The sequence below is a fragment of the Mustela nigripes genome, chromosome 9 (assembly GCF_022355385.1).
Source record: "Mustela nigripes isolate SB6536 chromosome 9, MUSNIG.SB6536, whole genome shotgun sequence".
In the NCBI taxonomy this organism is placed as follows: domain Eukaryota; kingdom Metazoa; phylum Chordata; class Mammalia; order Carnivora; family Mustelidae; genus Mustela; species Mustela nigripes.
The window spans coordinates 16,517,161-16,536,257 of NC_081565.1; the positions used below are offsets into that span (position 1 = coordinate 16,517,161).

Sequence of the window (19,097 nt, forward strand, 5' to 3'; positions counted from 1 at the left end):
CTTTCTGGGTCAATTAAGAAAAGATGCATCGGATTCCCTTGTCCAGACTCCTGGCCGCCAAGCTCAAAGTCAAAGTGAATTCCACCTGTGGCCATTGAACAGCATATTCTTTTTAATTTACATTTTATTGAGATTTTAAGCATCTTCCACTGAAGATGTCTGTACTGGCCACCCAGTGAGACTCAAATCACAGCTACAAAGAATATTAGAATGCGGTTGCTATCAAACCAGGGGCCTACCTGGATCCAGGTAAAAATAGAATAGGAGAACTTTAAAAAAAAAAAAAACAAACCTACAGGCACATTACTGTTTCACCCAATTTTTATTCCTTCGAAAGATAACATGGAGATGAATATTCATGGTAAGAAATGTGAGGCTTCGGCCTTGGAAGCATAATTATTGTTGTTATTTCGAATTTCATTAGCACTTTATGTGCGGCGAGCCCGTTCTGGTGAGCCAGTTCGTTTCTTGCCTTTCTCCTCCGTGCCTTCATCGCTCCCTAAACTCCCTGCCCTCTTCCAAGAGCTAAATCAGATACTGTCATTTTTAGAGAAATGAAAAATCAGGAGCAAAGAGGGGAACTAACTTTGACATAGAAATCACCAGGTGTGGCAATGGAAATAATCACTCTAGGAAAACCGGCTCTGAGGCTGTCAGGCCATCCACGGGTCGATGGCGAAGCTTCATGCTCCACGGTGTCTACGCACGTCCCCTACCTGCCAAAGGAGGTAGGGAGCCAAAGGGGAAGCATGGGTACGTGCGGTCCCTGAGCCGGCTCCCTCCACCTATGTGCTCCAGGATCTTCCTGTCGTTGGGGGAGTTTCACTGGGAGGAACTCAGACTCTTCTGATTAAGGAGGCTTGAAAGGGAGCTCCTCTTTATTCAACTGCTACGTTCCTGGGCGTAAATATGCATGACCCTTCGCTGTCCTGGTTACCTCTTACTGCCTAACAAACTACCCCAAAATGTAGTCGCCTAAAGAAATGATTTATTATTAGTGCCTACAGATGAGAGGGTTGATTGGAGCTCAGCTCTCCTGGCGAGGCTCATGCATGGGGTTGCCCGTCCGCTGGGATTTAGCAGGAAGCTGAGCTCGGTTGTAGCTACCTGTTTGTCATCCTGCTTCTGAGATCAGTAGGCGAGCCCAGGCATGTGCTTCTCTTGTGACTGCAGAAGCCTAAGACCTCCAGCAGCAACACGAAAGGCTCAAAGCTGGTCCCTTGTCACCTCTGCCTCATTTGTTTCATCAAAACCAGTCAGAAGGCCAGGCTCTGATTCAAGAGGAGGGGAAATCGAGTCTGCTTCTTTAGTAAGAGCACCTGCAAAGACACCTGGCAAAGGTTGCAGACACTGGGAGAGTCAGGGAATGGGGCCGTGATACAATCCACACTGCATTCCAGTTCTCAAACGAGTCAGAGGGCACCTCGTGTGGGCCACCATACGGGGAAGTGAGAAGCGAGTCTTTTGGACTTCACAGAACTTTCCTTCCTTTTTACCTGTCCCCTACAGTTTGGCCCCAAAGACCACATTTCAATTTTTTTTTTAACTTTTTAAAAATGTATTTATTAATTTTTAGAGAGAAAGAGCAGGTGCACACATACCCGAAGGCGGGGAGAAGGCCAGAGGGAGAGAATCTTCCAGCTGACTCCCCACTGAGCAGAAAGCCTGAGGAAAGAGCCGCATCGGGGGCTCGATCTCACCACCCAGGAGATCCTGACCTGATCGACCAAGAGTCGATGCTTAACTGACTGAGCCACCCAGGCGACTCCACTTGAGAACTGGGGATTCTTGCAGCTTAACTTTTTAAGTAAACTTGAAAAGTAAAGTAAACTTGCGTCTTTACTTTTCCATCTGTAGTATCTTTCAGTAAGAACATCCAGAGAACTCCCCTCATGCAGTGACTTCTCTTGTTACACTAATTATTGTGATTATGATCCAGAAAATGATGATGATGACTATGATAGCTTTCATTTATTGTATGTCTAATCTTTTTTTTAAGATTTTATTCATGTATTTGACAGACAGAGATCACAAGTAGGCAGAGAGGCAGGCAGAGGGAGAGGAGGAAGCAGGGTCCCCACTGAGCAGAGAGCCCGATGCGGGGCTCGATCCCAGGACCCTGGGATTATGACCTGAGCGGAAGGCAAAGGCTTTAACACACTGAGCCACCCAGGTGCCCCAACTGTACATCTAATCTTGATTATGGAGTTGCGATTATAACCAGAGCTCTGGAATAAGGCTGCCTGAGTTCAAATCTTGGCCCTGCCACATACTAGCTGGGTGATCTGGACAAGGAATTTTGCCACTCTGAGTTTTAATTTCCTCAAATGTGAAATGGCAATTCTCTACCATTCCTAGCTCTTAGAGTTGTTGAAAGAGCAAATTGAAATGAGACCTTCACAGCATTTAGTGCACTGCATGGATATTGTGTATCCTTAATAAATGTCACTATTGGGGCACGTGGGTGGCTCAGTCATTGAGTGTCTGCCGTAGGCTCAGGCCATGATCCCAGGGACTTGGGATAGAGCCCTGTATTGGGCTCCCTGCTCAGCGGGAAGCCTGCTTCTCCCTCTCCCACTCCCCTGCTTGTGTTCCTTCTCTTGCTCTCTTTGCTAAGTAAATAAATAAAATCATAAAAAAAATAAATATGACCATTATTGTTGTTGTTTTTGTTGCCATATGCTAATGAACCATATGCTGTACATGCGTTATCACATTTAAATTTCACAGTGATTAGAAAATCGATCTCTGCTGATAGAAGTCTACCTGACCTAAAAGTGTGAGTATTTCTTTTTTTGGTGTGGGAGGGGGCGGGGAAATGCCTGCAATATTCATTAGGATCTGCTATCATGTCAATGTGTCCTTAGGACAGGTAGTAAAAAGTCTCACCTTAATCTTTCAAGCTGAAAGGTCCTATTTTGGAAATAGGCATGCATTTCCTTTTGGAGTGCCATCCTTCAAGCCCTGCAAAAGTTGCCTTTTCTCTCTCAGTCCATCTGCCCTAGCCACCTGCTCTTTCAAAACATAGACACTAACACAAAACCTTGAGTGATATTAAAGCACAGGCTGGATGGATTTGGCCTCCTCGTGGCTGGTGTCCAAAGCAAGGGAAGCTGGACTTTAGTCTTGGCTCTGATGATTCAGGAATTCTGGGTCTGGTCCTCATTCCTGGAGCTCCTTCCACTGTGAACTGGAAGTTGTCAGTCACAAGCTCGCTCTCAGAGCCACTCCTTCAGAGCGAGCAGGTGGGCTGGGGAGGAAAGTGTGACAGAAATGCTCAATAATCTGCAATGCTCTCAGAAAAGGGCATTGAGGTTAGCCTGTCATGAATTCAGGTTTTTGATTTACAGATGATAATGGCATTTAGGCTCAGCCTGCTGACAGCCTCTCCACACTAGTGGAAAGGGACAGAGGTGTCATTCAGCAATCAGAAAAGGACCAAGCAATCCCTATCCCTATAAATTTCATTTTTACCCCTTGGGTCAGCTTCTATGACTCATTTTCTTCAAATGGATGCAAATTCCTCCCATCTGTCTGGGGATTTGCTATTAACCTGAGGTAATGGGAATCAGCAGCGAGAGAGGGATCTTCCGCTCTTTTCTATCCATTATCACTTCTCTGATTATTTTGGTGCCCTCGCATGTGATTCAAGGATAATCAGAGTTTGCACGTTGACTGCATTGTGAATCCCTGGTTCTCAAGCTTTCTCACGCCACCAAGGAGCATCCAGAAGCCAAGTCGGGTCTGTCGAGCAATGAAGGCTGTGTTTTCTAACGCAACGCCTGATGCAAAATAAGTATTCAGTAAATTCTTGTTGAACTAATGAGTACATTAGTCTCCTTAATTCTTGAATCTCTCTCTACAGCTCTTTAATTATTCACTTATTCCTCCATCCATTTGTTCAACAAACACATATTACGGTTGTGCCTTGGAACTTTGCATGAGTGAAACAAGAGGAATCAGACTGTCTCTATCAACTTTGAGGTACTCAGAGTCTAGGAAAGGAGCTAAGACTTTGTATCAGTCAGTTATTACCACAGTGATGCTGTGTAATAATGCAACATTAAAACGCAATGGCTTGAAATGGCAATCCTAGATCCTCACTCAAATAGCTGAAGGTTGCCTGGGAGAATCTCCTGATTTAGGCTGGTTTGGCTAGGCTTGTCTCCAAATCATGGGTTACGCCCAGCTCTGTTCTCCTGTCACGCTACTTGGACCACGTGGTTAGACAGCACATACTCCTCTCATTCCGTAGGCAGAAGTACAAAGAGACAGCCTGACTTAATAGCCTTGGCACATACTGTGACTGCCAGTGTCTCACTCATCAATATGGTCAAGTTCAACACCAACACGTCCTGGGGAAGTCTCTCTACCCACTGTGAGTGGAGGAAGGGCATACATATTTGATGGACAATAACCTAAAGTATCATACCCTTACATACAAACAGCATATTTGATTAAAAATATTATGTTATAGGGGTGCCTGGATGGCTCAGTGGGTTAAAGCCTCTGCCTTTGGCTCAGGTCATGATCCCAGGATCCTGGGATCAAGCCCCACATCAGGCTCTCTGCTCAGCAGGGAGCCTGCTTCCCCATCTCTCTGGCTGCCTCTCTGCCTGCTTGTGATCTCTGTCTGTCAAATAAATAAATAAAATCTTTAAAAAATAGATATTATATTATAAATAAGTTATACAAAGAATAAAGACATGAAAAGGAAAAAAATAACTATTATATATCTAAAGAATGTGATGAGACTCAGAAATGGCCCTGACAGATGAATGCTGGATGGGTGTGCAGAACACTAGTTAGGGAAAAATAACCTAGACAGAGGCAACGGGAATTTTGGAGGGTGCACAGGGAGTAGTAGGGACAACCGTTTTGATGAGGGCATAGGTTGTAGGAAGAAAAAATAGTGAGAGAGTAGATCAGAAAAATTGTCTTGGAGCTTAAATACCATGCTAATAGGTTATGTAAGACCTAGGGAAAGAGAAATTAATTAGAGAGTAACAGGTAAGAATGCTAACAATAAGAAAAAAGAGTACTGGGGTGCCTGGGTGGCTCAGTGGGTTGGGCCTCTTCCTTCAGCTCAGGTCATGATCTCAGGGTCCTGGGATCGAGCCCCAAAATTGGGCTTTCTGCTCAGCAGGGAGCCTGCTTCCCCTCCTCTCTCTCTGCCTGCCTCTCTGCCTGCTTGTGATCTCTGTCTGTCAAATAAATAAATAAAATCTTAAAAAAAAAAAAAGAAAAAAGAATACATAGTGCTTTGCGAGGTAGGTGTTAGACAATCTATTAGCTCCTAAGGATCTCCATAGATGTCAAGGAGAATGAACTACCAGTAGACTGAGGTGATAAATACTAGACATTACACTTTTTTCAAGTATTATTTTTTCCCAGTGAATCTTAGTGGGTATCTCAGACCTCAGGCTTAATGCCACTAGTGCAGTATATCTCCCCTGTGAAGCTTCCTCCTGCTTTTCCATCCGGTCACCTCAGAAATGATGTCAACATGGAAATGATGGTGAATGGGTGAGTCCTTTGGAGTAGGGAGTCACAGAAGTCCCCTCTCCAGGGATGACGTTTGCACCGACACCTGGACAACAAGAAGGACCAAGTGAGCACCCTTCTATGCCAGCCATGCGATCTGGGTTGCATAATTCAACCTCCTGAGCCTCAGTTTCCTGAGAGGATGATAGCACTTCTCCTTCCTAGGGTTCATACGAAGATGATGAAATTCCTCACAAGGGGCTTTAGAACAGTACATGGCACATCAAGGATCTCCATTCTAAAGATAAAGACAGACAAGCAGATACTTTTTTTTTTTATTACCTACTTACTTAATTCATTTTTTTTTTTTTTTTTTTAGAAAGACAGAGCACAAACAGGGGGAAGGGAGTGGCAGAGAGAAAGGGAGAGAGAGAATCCCATGCAGGGCTTGATTCCACAGCCTGAGATCAGGACCTGAGCAGAAATCAAAAGCCAGAAGCCTGGAAGCCCAACCGGCTGAGCTACTCAGGCAGATGCTTTTAAAGTATCAGGATCTGTGCTCTCTTCTAGGTAGTTACAAAGTGCAAAGCGGGAATAAAAGAGGAGCATCAGGAAAGTCTTTCTAGGGGAGATGTTAAGGCAGAAAGGAGACACATCAATATTTCTTAAATACTAATTCTTGGTGCTAAGTGCTTTCTCTTACTATCTATAGAATTTGCCTTTAATGAATAACTTTGTGAGCTAGGTATGCTTATGCCCATTTTACAGATGAACCAAGTCACTGATTAAATACCTTCTCATGATGGCAGAGTTAATATTTTACATCAGGATACCTTGTACTAAACCCACAGAAACCTCTATTTTGCCAGTGTTGCTTTTGGCCAAGAGGGTCTAGGTTGCTGTAACAACTAACATTTATTGGTTATGTATTTATTGATTATTAGTATAGGCTTGACAGAGTGCATCATGCTTTTAATCTATTAGCTCATTCAACTCTATGAGGTAGGTATTTTTGTAGTTCTGAGATTAAAAAACTGAAGTTCAGAGAGTTTGAGTAATTTCCCCAAGGTCACACAGTAAATATCGGAATCAGGATTTGAACTTAGACAGTCTGATTCCAGAATGCATGAGCTTACGCTCCATCCATGCTGATTCTTGCTCAGAGGGGGAAAGAAGCTTGGAGCAGCAGTCCTAGGACTTGATTCAGGACCCGATTCTTCCAACTTGTCATCTCAACCTTGAGTAAATCACATCTTTGAATTTTATTCTTGCCACTAGTAAATGAAGCTAAAAATTCCGGTCCTGCTGGCTCACAAGGTTATAGAGGTCAAATGTTATAGTGATGAATGTACAGACATTCAATGTAACTGGAAGTTGTTAATTATTATTGTTGCTGTTTTTATTTTAACCTCAGGTAGAGAATAGTGGAAGTAGCCAGGACAGTCATTCCTTAAAAGAGAGAAAACAGTAGATGCCTTCAGATACTTGGAGAATTTTAATGAAAGTTGCCTCATCGACTGCCACCAAATTTTGGAATGTGAATCCATAAGTGGTAGATTCAGCAAGAAAAATGTAAATCAACACCCTCTGTTGGTCACAGCCCACCAAAGATAGAACCAGTTTTGAATGGAAGTAATGAGTTCCCCACTATCAGTCTGTTCAAGCAATAGGTCCTCATGGTGCAGAAGATCCTATTGGGAAAGCCTGAATGCTGGAGAGGATGACACCTGGACGGCTGTGATAGAGTCCGCGGTAGACTCCTGCCATCCTCTCCTGTGCTTCTCAAAGCCATTCTGTACCTACAGCAAGAGTAGCATTTTAAAAATGTATATCTGACTATGCCATCCTCTTATGGAAAGTTGTCCATGGCTTTCCATTTAAATTAGAATTAATTCCACGCTCCTTACCATGGCCTACATACACCTGAATAATTTAAGCCGTACTAACTTTCTGAGATTCATTTCATCCTTTTCTGGTTTCCCCTCTCTACTCTCCAGCCACAGGACTTGAAGTGTTTGACTCCTAGAATTTACCAAGTTCTTCCTCAGGGCCTTGGTGCTTGTAGCTCCCTCTGCCAGGAATCCTCCGACCCCCTTGGCCATTCCAGCACCTACTTATCTGTCCTCGTTTCTAATGAAGTGCCCAAGGCCAGAGATGTGTCTCCTGGTCCTCACAAATAAATTAATCACTCTTACATTATTTAACTTCATAGAACCCTATTCTTTTCCATCACAGAATATTTAAACCTTTTCTGTCGTATATTCTCTGTTTTACTGTGTTAGGAACTGTTAATGTGAGATCTACCCTCCTAACAATTTTTTTTTTATGTATACAATACAGTATTGTTAACTATAGGCACAGCAGATGGTGTATAACGCATCTCTAGAACTTAATTATCCGTCATAACTGAAACTTTATACCCGTTGAATAGCAACTCCCCGTTTCCTCCTCCCCTACATTCATTTTTGATTATTTGTTCTTGTCTATCTCTTGACTAGACTGCAAGCTCCATGAGAGTAGGGAACATTTTAGTCTTGTCCATTGCTAGAGCAGAGTATTTCATGGTGTTCCATGAGGGGAGGTGACAGGAGGGAAGGAGGGACCAAGGAAGCGTTTTCTGAGTTTAAGTATTTTTTTATTTGTCTGTAAAAAAAAAAAACAAATTAAAAAACCATACATACATTGTTACATGTAGTGCCCAGAGCTGGGAAGAGGGCCTTCCAACAGATTTTGCTGGAAGCCTCCCTAACATGGCACGGAGACACAGGGAGCCTGCAGAGCTCCAGCCTTGCTGAGTCTGCAGATTATCATACAATAGTCATCAAATATAGCTTGGTAAGTAGGTCAGGAGTGGGGGATGTCCTGTGCCTCTCAGATACATCTGGGCTGGGCCTTGGGAGTTATGTTTGCATGAGCTCCTAATGATAATGGAGAAAGACAGTGAAAGGGGGCCATGGAGTCAGAAGTCAGAGCAGTGAGACCTCTGCTGTCACAAAATGTGCATGAAATGTGCATGAAAGCAGGCAGTCTTGGGGTTTCACCTCAGATCTTCCACCAAGCAAGCACTTGCCCTGGAGTGTAATAGAGAGATTGTATCATTCCCATTGTAGACATAAAGAAGTGATGCTTGAAGAGATAAGGCAGTTGCCCAAGGCATCCTAGCTAGCAATCGGGAGAGCTGGGTTTTGAACCCTAGTTTTGTCTGGCCCTGAAGGTTGTTAAATAATATCAATTAAAAATCAAAAACAACAAGCACCAACAAATGTGAAGATACAAACTGTGAGAAGAAAGTTGCTGTCTTCCTCCCTCGTTCAAGGTCACACAGGTATTAAAGGCAGAGCTGAAATTCAAAAGTGGCATTGTCTTATGCAAGAGACTGTGTTTTAATATTCATTCATTCATTCAACAAATAATCAATGATGGCCTAACACATGCCAGGTGGCAGGCAAAAGATTGGCAAGATTTCTGGTGGCAACTATAATTTAGCAGGAAAGACAAATATTAAATAGCACTCTTGCAAAATGGTTTTCATCATTCCTGTTATGCAAATATGGACACTCTAAGCCTTTATACTATACTGTGTGGTTGGAGGAGGTATCTGGAGGACAAGACCTGCTATTGGCTGTGATCTGACCCGGGGCATCTGGGGACTCTCCACCCCCAGCTCTGCAGGTGAAATGTACATCCTGCCCACTATTCCCATAGCCAGAGTTCTTTCGAGGATGCAAACTTGAGAGAACAATGGGTTGTTGAGACCACGTGATGGTATACGGCTGAACCCGGCTATGACCTCTATATGAACTTTAAGATTCTGGCAGGTGGGTGCGGAAATCTCTTTATTTTGTGGCATCCTGAGACAAGGCTCGTATTTAATAGGGTTCCTTTGCTTATTAACACTGCCGCCTATCAATCTGCGTCTTTCTTCACTCCCTCCTTGCCCTCTGCATATGGGGGCCAGTTCTGAGTTTCTACCCGAAGAAGTTAGAAAGACTTTGTTAGATGTCATTTACCCAGCATATATGAGGTCATACATTTTCCAAGCCTTTCCAATCGTACCCATGTGAAGCAGGGGTTTAAAATCCCAACTTCGCAGGTGGTTTTGAGAATTACATAAGAAAAAAGTGTACTGTATGCCTGATACTAGGCATCCAGATAAGGCTGTGGAAATAGACACTATGCTGACAGCACCTTTACCAGCTCAAATATAATAGTAAAAATAATGTGATGCAGAAAGGAAAATGACCTGGTATTCTACATCAGAGAAGAAAGCTTATACTTTTCATTAGTAATAGACATCCTAATGCACCAGGTTAGCAGTTCAGTTGAATAAATATAGAGCAGATATTGCAAGGCTTCCCTTGCCCCCCAAATAAGGTCCCAGAGACAAAAAGATTCTAGATAAGAAGGGCCGATGGGACCCGGAAAGAGGATTCTGAAAATACACCAGTAGTAAGATTTGTAACACAAGAGATCCAAAGCAACATCACCTGTTAATGTGTGTTAATGACTAAAGACGACACGTATCACAGAGGAGGGAGAAGCATTAATAGGTTAAATGATTAAGGAGGCAACGGGAAACAGAGATGGGGCCACAAGTAAATGAATCGTGAAAGATGAGGGGACGTGAAACAGAAAATGCGAAAAGAGGAAGGAGATGGAGATTTTCAGGGAGGGACTGGGAGATTTTCAACTGGATGGTACAAGAAGGACGGAAATGACTGCAGTGAATCACAGAACAAGAAGGGGTTGATTTAGAGGACCGAGGACGGGGGGAGAAAGAGGTAGTGAAAGGTAGGAGCTGGAGGGAAAAAAAGATAATAAATTTGAGAATTGTTAAGGGAAAGAGTCAGAGAAGTACTGGGTTGAAGCAGAAATCAGTCAAACAGATGCAAGTAGAAATGAAGAAAGACAACGGTGATTAAAATATTCTTTCATTTTTCACGAAAGAGAAGTTTGGTAAAAGTTTGCTCTAAATGAGATAGAGTGGAAATGTTCTGAACAGGGAAATGAAAAATGGAGAGTTGGAAACAAAGAGACAGAGAAGTAACAGAAGGACCAAATAAATAGACATTTGCAGGTAGAAAGAAGCTACTGTTACTGAGGACCCACTATGTGCCAGAGAGCACAGGGCACTTCCATTTACACCAGCTGGCTTCTTCAATCATCCCACAACCCCACTTAAAGGAAAGGACATGAAGGCTCACAGATGTTGTAAATCACTCAGAATTAGCCAAATAGTAAGTGGTAGAGAAAAGAATTTGAACTTAAATCAAAGAGAGGTATCTGAATTGAAGAAACAAGCAGCAGTGATAGGTATATTTACATTGATCTATTTTGGATAAAACGGCAATAGAAGGGAACGCTTCAAGATTGACCTTAATCTGGTAATTAATTGATCCTATACCAGCTGATGGAGCTGGGCTCTGCGTGGCTCAAGGGGCTGGCAGAGCTATAGCAAGAGAGCATCTAGGGGGACATGGCTGAAGGGTAGGAAAAGAAACAATATGTCAGGTGATGAATGGAGTCACCGTGCTGCAGTGAGCAAGGCTGGATTAAAGGAACAATGTGAGTTACAGAGGGGGGTGATGGAAGCCAGAGAAAACAAATGGTGGGGATTTGTGGGTTCGAGGAGGATGGATGGGTGATGTAGTTTAGATAGAGCAGAGACGGAGCAGGAGGTACAGCAAGCTTTCCTCTTAGCTGGAGTTTGTGTTCGAGAGATTATCTTGAGGCTTAAAGAAGAAAGACTTAAAAAAATTACTTGTTGGTGCACGTGGGTGTCTCAGTCCATTAAGCGTCACAGTCTTGATCTCAACTGTCTTGATCTCTTGGTCTTGAGTTCAAGCCTGGCATTGGGCTCTACCTTAGGTATGGAGCTTACTTTAAAAAACTGGGGCACCTGGGTGGCTCAGTGGGTTAAAGCCTCTGCTTTCAGCTCGGGTAATGATCCCAGGGTCCTGGGATCGAGCCCCATGTCAGGCTCTCCGCTCAGCGGGGAACCTGCTTCCCTTCCTCTCTCTGTCTGCCTCTCTGCCTACTTGTAATCTCTGTCAAATAAATAAATAAATTCTTTAAAAATAAAAATAAAATAAAAATAAAAAACAAAAACAAGGGGCACCTGGGTGGCTCAGTGGGCTAAAGCCTCTGCCTTCGGCTCAGGTCATGATCCCAGGGTCCTGGGATCGAGCCCCACATCAGACTCTTTGCTCAGCAGGGAGCCTGCTTCCCCCTCTCTCTCTGCCTGTCTCTCTGCCTACTTGTGATCTCTGTCGAATAAATAAAATAAAATCTTAAAAAAATAAATTAAAAAAAACAAAACACTTAAATCATGGAAAGCTGGGAAAGAGGGAAGGAAGGAAAGGAGGGACAGACACACGGACAGACACACGGACAGAGGGAGGATAATGTACTCATCATAGAAAACCGGACAGTTGCAATTTTCTTCACTGCAGAATTAGTGCCTAGTATGATAACGGTCTTAGAGTAAAAAGTAAGTATGTGATTGTTCACTGACAATGTGCTTGTTTTGCATCTCTACCTTATGTTAGTGATCCGACTAGCTTAGACTAGGTGGTTAGTCATCTTAAGGAAAGTATTTTATTAGCTGACACAGGTAAGTAAAAGGTAACAAGGTGAAGTCTAGAGGGAGATCTCTCCGGGTGGAATAAAGAGGCTGTGTGAAAACACTGGGGCAACCAGAGCTTGGAACATTCTGGGAATAGAAAAGAGATACTTATGGCTAGAACAGAGTGGCGGTGGTGAGGGGCTCGTCAGACATGGCTGAAGAGGAAAGGAGTGAGGGCGAAGCTGTAAGATGTTTAGATTCACTCAGAACATTAATGAGAATCTAATATAGACTAGACATTTTCAGACATGTGATCTCATCTAATTCCCATAATGATCTTGAGAAGTGGGTACTACTTTCCCCATTTCACAAGTGCGGAAATGAAAGGTCTAGTAGGGGAATTTATTAATGGACTTGACCTCGTAGATAAACAACAAAGATGATATCCAAACCAAAGCCAGTCTACTTCCCCAATCCCTGCTTTTCCAATTATCCTAAGCTGCCTCAGTTATGTGGTATGGACAGGAGAAAGAAAGAAAGAAAGAAAGAAAGAGAAAGGAAAGAAAAAGGAAGAAAAGAAAAAAAAAGTAAGAGGCACAATAAAGCATAGGGTAGGGGGAGTAAAGGAAAAAATGTTACAAAACTATAAAACTCAGAGAGGCAAAATCTGAAAGATGATGGGAAAAGAGGGATTTGCCCAGAGGACAGGGAAGGAGGATGAAAAGGAATTTCAGACCAGTGGAGTCAGAGATGGGGATACAAGGCTACCCTAGAGGACAGTAAGTTACATCAGTAATGGGTTGTAGCTAATTAAATCAATAATGAAATGGGACTGAGTGAAGGGGAGAGGAGAAGGCGAGAGAGAAGCGGAGGGGGACAAGAGTGGTGCCATCGCCAGGAGACAGGACAATGTGGAGTATGAATAGAGAAGTCACACTACTTGGAAGAAGTGAGGAAGCCTTATCTTATGGTGGGGCCAGGGATTGAGAGTCAGAACCCCCTGTGTTTTACCACTTGATAAATGGCAAAGGCAGGTGCCTTCGCTTTCCTGAGACTCAAACTTCACATCTATTAAATGGGGATAACAAAACTTAACCCCAGATGTCGCTGGGATGACACATCAAAGCAGCAGTTATAATTTATTGAGCACCTAGAGAGCTAACCACTTTGCATAATGACTCCTGAAGCCCCACTACCACCAGAAGGCAGGGATTGTTACCATCATGCACAGAGAGACCACATAAAGTTTTGAAGTTGTCGAGTATGTGTTCAGAAATGGGAGTTCTTTTCCTGTGGTCATGCCAGATTAGACACTACCTCCTAGCTAGAGTTGGTCCTCTTCAAAATGAACAGCAAATTCCTTGCCTGCCTCTTCCGTCTTGTCTTCAATTACTCCCTCTCCTCCTCATTGAACTTCCCCCTTTTCCCTTCATAAGCTCTGCCCTAGCTGCCCTCCATTTGTTTCCAATTTCTGTGTTCTCAGGCAGGTGTCTTAGTTGCAAGCAACAGACACCACTTCTGGATAATTTAAGCAGAAACAGAATTCAGTAAAGTGATAAGAGATTACTTAGAATCTCCAGGGGAGGCATGGGGTCTGGGCAGAGTCCATGAAGCCAAGAGCATCAATTCAAATCACAGCACAGAGCTGGCTGCAGGAGAAACTTTGTTGCAGTTGCTGTCACGCATACACAGGGTAGTTGATACTCTTGACACCAAAGACACTGTGCTCCAAGCCAGTGCCATGAAAACCCATTTCTTCTAGCAATAAAATCTGGATGTAACTGGCCCAAGTATCGCCTCTTTGGTTCTCAAGGGGAGCCTGCCTGATTCCAGTTTCTGTTCCAGCCTCTGGGCTGGGAGAATTTGATTGGGGAGTTCGGAGTCACGTGCCCAAGTCCTAGCTGTGGAGACTACCTGGAAATTTTAGCCTCCTTGTGGAAGGTCGGCTGTGCCTCAGAGAGTGAAGCACCCTGTGACGTAGGGAAGGGATTTGTTCAGACGCCAAACAGTCACAAAGAATGCCAAATGCCAACTTTAACTGGGAATGCCTGCCCCCAAGCTTCTAGTCCTTCATGGTTCAACTCCAATGCCACCTCCTCTGGGAAGCTTTCTTTGATTTCTCCAAGCCCAAGTTTCAAAATACCTCATTAAAAACACATGTGTGCCTGCCTGCCTTTTATCTGAGATATTTCTGTGTTCATCCCATTCCCCCACCCCACGTCCCTATCATTATAAACCCTCGCAGGGCCGGTGCTATGTTTATCCATTTCTGCGTCCCCATATAGTGCCTAGTAGGAGCCCTGGATATTTGGTGGTGAATGAATGAATGAAAGTGTTGGTCGCATTCGACAGGCCTTTGTACCAGAGGTCCATGAAGGACTTGCACAGACTCTGCCTTACATAAGGGAGCCCTTTTTTCCTGGTGTGCACTTCTATAAATGGACTATGTCAGCATATTTGAAGAAAGGGGCATAGAGAATCAGAAAGCCCCATTGCAGAGGATAGTGGCGGATTGTAAGGGTACAAAGGAGAGACTGAGGGAGGCAGGACGACATATTTTGGAGGAGTAAATGAACTGGAGCAGGCATCAGAGAGGCAGGAGACGATTTAGAATCAGAAGACTTGAAAGGCCAGATTCCACCTCCCCCCCCCTTTTGGGTTCACAGATTAGTAAACTGAGACAGGAGAAGCATACCTTACAAACTTCAGAGCTGAAGCGGACCCAAATGCACTCATGCAGATGGGCCTTTCACATCTTCGATAGGTGAGTTTTTCCAAGGTCACTGAGGACAGGATGATTTAATAGAAACAGCCAAGGCTTTGGAACCTGGAGTTCAGATCTCAGCTCTTTTCTCATTAGCTATATGACCTTGGGAACTTCTTTCATCTCCCGGTCTCCTGATTTCGGTCTCTTCATCTGAAAAATGGGAATCATAATACCCATCTCATTGGGTTATGGTTATGTATAAAGGCTAACATAGATACTTGCCTAGCACTTGGGGAATGCTAGTATTAAGTCCAAGATCACAACATAGGGTTTGATTTTTCCTTCTCTTCACTTTTCTGCCTCTATCCAAGTCATAAAACAGTAAATAAAATGTGATGGGAAAAAGGCATGTGTGAAGAGTTGAAAACAGAAAGGAGAAAAGAGGCAGAAGAAGGAAAAACGAAGAAGAGAGAAGTTAGCACCCAGAGACCCCACAAAAAGTGCAGATGGGCCAGCAACATAAAGAGATGGGGAATGCGTCATAAATGATAGGGAGGAAATGTTTATAAGATTAAAGTCAAGATGAGGAGGAATAAAATGAGGGGAGAGATGAATGAAAAAACAGAACTAGGAGAGATGAAGAAAGGTTAGCGGGTTGGAGAAGGGGGCTGCTGGGACACTGCGTCCCCGCAGAGGGGGAGGGCTCCCTGGAGAATCCCAGGTAAGTGGGTCGGACAGGATCAGCCCAAGGCCAAAGAAGGCCATAGTCTGGGGGCCTAGGTTCACAGATCAACTTCAGTCTAGAAGAAGGACTGGGGCAAAGAATTGGTGAAGAGACCCTTCCTCTGGGTGGGGCGGAGGGTGTAGGAGCCCGTGGGAGCCAGAAACAGACAGAGTAGTAGGTCTCTACCTCGCACCCTTTTCAGGAATTTCACACAGAGAACAGAAGCAGCCAAGTAGAGCTGCTCCAAGCTCAGAGTAGGGACCCAAAATACAAGCGCGAGAGTGGGCGGGCTTGCAGGGCGGCAGCTAGGGGACCAGAGCTTCCCGACCAGAGTCAACCTTGGGGGGCTAGAGGGCGGAATGGGACACGCCTCAGTCTGTAAGGATTTAATGCAACCGCGGAGGCCTGGGTGGGGGAGAGAGGTGGGATCCTGGTGTGTGGGGGGATTGAAGATGTGTGTTGTGGGGAAATGGGTGAAGAGGGGGCTCTGAGATCATAAGGAATTATTTCAGGGGCGAGAAGAGGGAACAGGACTTGCCATTGGGCTTGTGGGGAGACAAAGTTAAGTCTTGGCCATTAAGAGGCGTCCCCTACCCCCAGGAGGGCGGGGCTTGGAACCCCGCAGGGCGAAGGCGCGCCCCCAGGTGCAGCCCGAGGGTTGAACCAGGGCTGGGCTGAAGCTGGGCGAGCTGGGTTGAGCCTGGAGGAATTAAAGGAGGCGCGAGGGGTCCTTAAGTCTTGAGAATTCGGAGAGGGGTGGTGTGGCTAAAGAACATTGTGAGGGTAGCTTCGGGGGATCCTGGGAGAGAAAAGGGGGCCACTGGGATTTGCACGAGGCCGGGCGGAGCCTCCGGAACGCCCGGGGTCTGCTGGGGGGAGCCAGTCAGGGGGGGGCGGGCGGCGGGGCCTGGGGAGGCGGCGCGGGGGGGCGGTCCAGGGCCGATCGGGAGGCGGAGTCGGGAGCTGGGGGCTGCTGGCGAGCGGCTCCCACGGCTCCTTAGCTCCGGCGTCCTGGTTCGCTCCGGCGTCCGCCGCCGCTGCCGCTTCCTCTTCTTCCTCCTCCTTCACCGCCGCCGCCGCCGCTCGCAGCACCGCAGCCCCTCCCGCCATGGCCGCCGCCGGCGCCCGGCGCAGCCCCGGCCCCAGCTCAGGGCTCCGGGGGCGGCTGAGGCTCGGCTTCCACCCGGCGCCGCCGCCGCCGCCGCCGCCGCCGCCGCCGCTGCTGCTGCTGTTCCTGTTCCTGCTGCCGCCGCGGCCGCTGCTGGCCGGCGCCACCGCCGCCGCCGCCGCCTCGCGGGAGCCCGACAGCCCATGCCGGCTCAAGACCGTCACGGTGTCCACGCTGCCCGCCCTGCGGGAGAGCGACATCGGCTGGAGCGGCGCCCGCGCCGGGGCCGGAGCCGGGGCCGGGGCCGGGGCCGGGACTGGGACCGGGACCGGGGCCGGAGCAGCCGCCGCCGCCGCCGCCGCCGCCGCGTCCTCGGGCTCCGCCGGCTCCGCGGGCACCGCCGCCGAGTCGCGCCTCCTGCTCTTTGTGCGTAACGAGCTGCCGGGGCGCATCGCGGTGCAAGACGACCTGGACAACACGGAGCTGCCCTTCTTCACCCTGGGTAAGGTTGGGCGCCGGCACACGCGGGATCCCAAGGAGCCGGGAGCCCCTAAGTGAAGCCGGACGGGTGGGGGCGCCCTGGGGATCCCCGCCCCGGGCTGCCCCGAGCGGGGTAGGGGTTGGGAGAGGGCAGCCGAGGGGCCCGGAGGGCGTACAGGTGGTTGGAAAGCAGTACGGGCAGGAGGTCCCCAAGAGCGCTTGGCGGGAGCTCGGGGGCGTGCCAACACTCCCGCAGTGGGGACCTGTCCCCTAGTCTCTCAGACCAGGCGTTGAGCTCTGCCGTGATCCGTCCCCGACGCCGGAAAACCCAGAGGGTTGAGTGTGTTGCCGCTGGGGACCCGGGTGGTCTGGCCGCCCGCCGCTGCTCGGGGCACGGTCACTGGCCGCCCGTGGTTACCGCCCCCTCACTCTCGTCTCGGAGTTGGAGGCGCCGCTCTTCCCGACAGATTTCCTGAAGAATCGGAGCGGAGAAGCTCCGTGTGGCATCACGCAACCCGCATAAACTCGGTCTCCGTGTGGGTTGCGTGACCTTGGCCAAGTCGCTTCCCCTCTCTGGGCCTCAGTTTTGGCCATCTGTGAAATGGGGCTGGGGAGAATTGAGTGATTTCTGAAGAGTGGGCTTCTGAGCCCAAGGTCTCCACTACTAGATCCTCTGTTCCGCCCCCGCCCCGGCCCCCGTCGCAGTCTCATTACTGTCCCCCTCCCAGGAAGAGCAGGTTTGTCTCGCAGCTCTGTCACTGGACTAATAATAATAACTTAAAGGCGAGAACACGGAAGGGAAGCGGGAAGGGGTGGGGGTGGGGTGGGGGCTCAAATGGAAAAGTTAATCGGAAAGTTCGCCAGCAGCTTGCTGCCTGCTGGTTCCCAGCGCCAATCCCGGAGGAGTCGGCCCTTGCGAGGAGCTGTGCGAAGCGCGGCTGATTTCCCACCCGGGTAATTGATAGCTTAATTATCTCGGAGAGCGTTTACAAAAATGTTCCCCCTTAGCTCTCCCGCGCTCGCGGATCGCTCGCTCTCCTCCCCTTTTGGGGGCGCGGGGCGCGATTGGTTGTCGGAGTCTGGCCAACAACAGCGCCTGGAAGGCGCGGAGGGCTCGCCCGGAGTCTCCGAGCTCTTCTTCCCGGGATCCGTGCCTTCTCGGAATCGGGCTCGGCTCCGGCATCTCGCGGGTGAAGCGCCTTCGGGATCCCGACTTGAACCTCCGAGGTTAACTCTTCGCTTGCCTGAGAAGCCCCAAAGCCTAATCAATAGACTATAAGCCTCTCTCCTGGGAGCCATAATATTTTTTTCATGTGTTTTTTTGTGACCGTCGCCCTCTTCCCATTTACGCTGGCCGCCTCTGGAGATCTGAGGGAGCCCCAGGCCCCTCTCGCTGTCGCAGCTTGTGCCTCGGGTTTCTGGCTCCCGGGCTCTTCCCAGCTGGCTGTAACCTGAGCTGGCTGAGCTTTCCGGGAGGCGCGGCGGGAGAGCGCCTTGCAGGTTCCCTGGGGACTTCCCGCGGCGGCGCGTCTAGCGTGCGACACACACACACACACACACACACACACTCTCTCAACCACCACACACACGCATACACACACACACACCACTATCTCTTCCCACGTGCACCTGTGGGCCTGCCCATTTCCAAGGGAAGGGGATGAGGGTGGAGATGGGGTTCCTTAGGGCGAAAGCCTAACCTTGGGCTCAGGGCTAAGTCCTGTTGCCTCCTTGCAGGGAAGGGTCCTTCCGGAGCCACAAAGGGCTCCCTTGGTCACCACTTCCAATTCCACCCTTCCACTTACACCCTCGTGATCTCTCTACTCCAGGGTGTCCCAAGAGGTCAGGAGTGGGAATCTTATTGAACGGCTGTTCAACATAAGTGCATAATGGGGGCCATAAGAATGGCAGGACTTGGGAGCTAGGATTCCCCAGAGTATTCCAATACCCCGAGGATGTGCAGGATCGGGTCCAGTTAGCTATAGCCGGAAGCTGGCGATCTCAGCCTTTTTCAACTTTGCCTTTCAGG

At 47.6% G+C, this 19,097-nt stretch overlaps 1 protein-coding gene across 3 annotated transcripts in view; it reads left to right on the top strand.

The window, feature by feature from the left end:
• The first annotated feature begins 16,384 nt into the window (after nt 1-16,384).
• The window catches only part of ASTN2 (astrotactin 2), an 858,139-nt gene continuing 855,426 nt past the window's right edge, over nt 16,385-19,097 (top strand). For all 3 annotated transcript variants that reach the window (XM_059410933.1, XM_059410934.1, XM_059410936.1), the window contains exon 1: nt 16,385-17,090. In XM_059410933.1, coding sequence (XP_059266916.1) covers nt 16,589-17,090 — 502 coding nt within the window. In that variant the 5' untranslated portion in view covers nt 16,385-16,588. The remainder of the gene's footprint in view (nt 17,091-19,097) is intronic.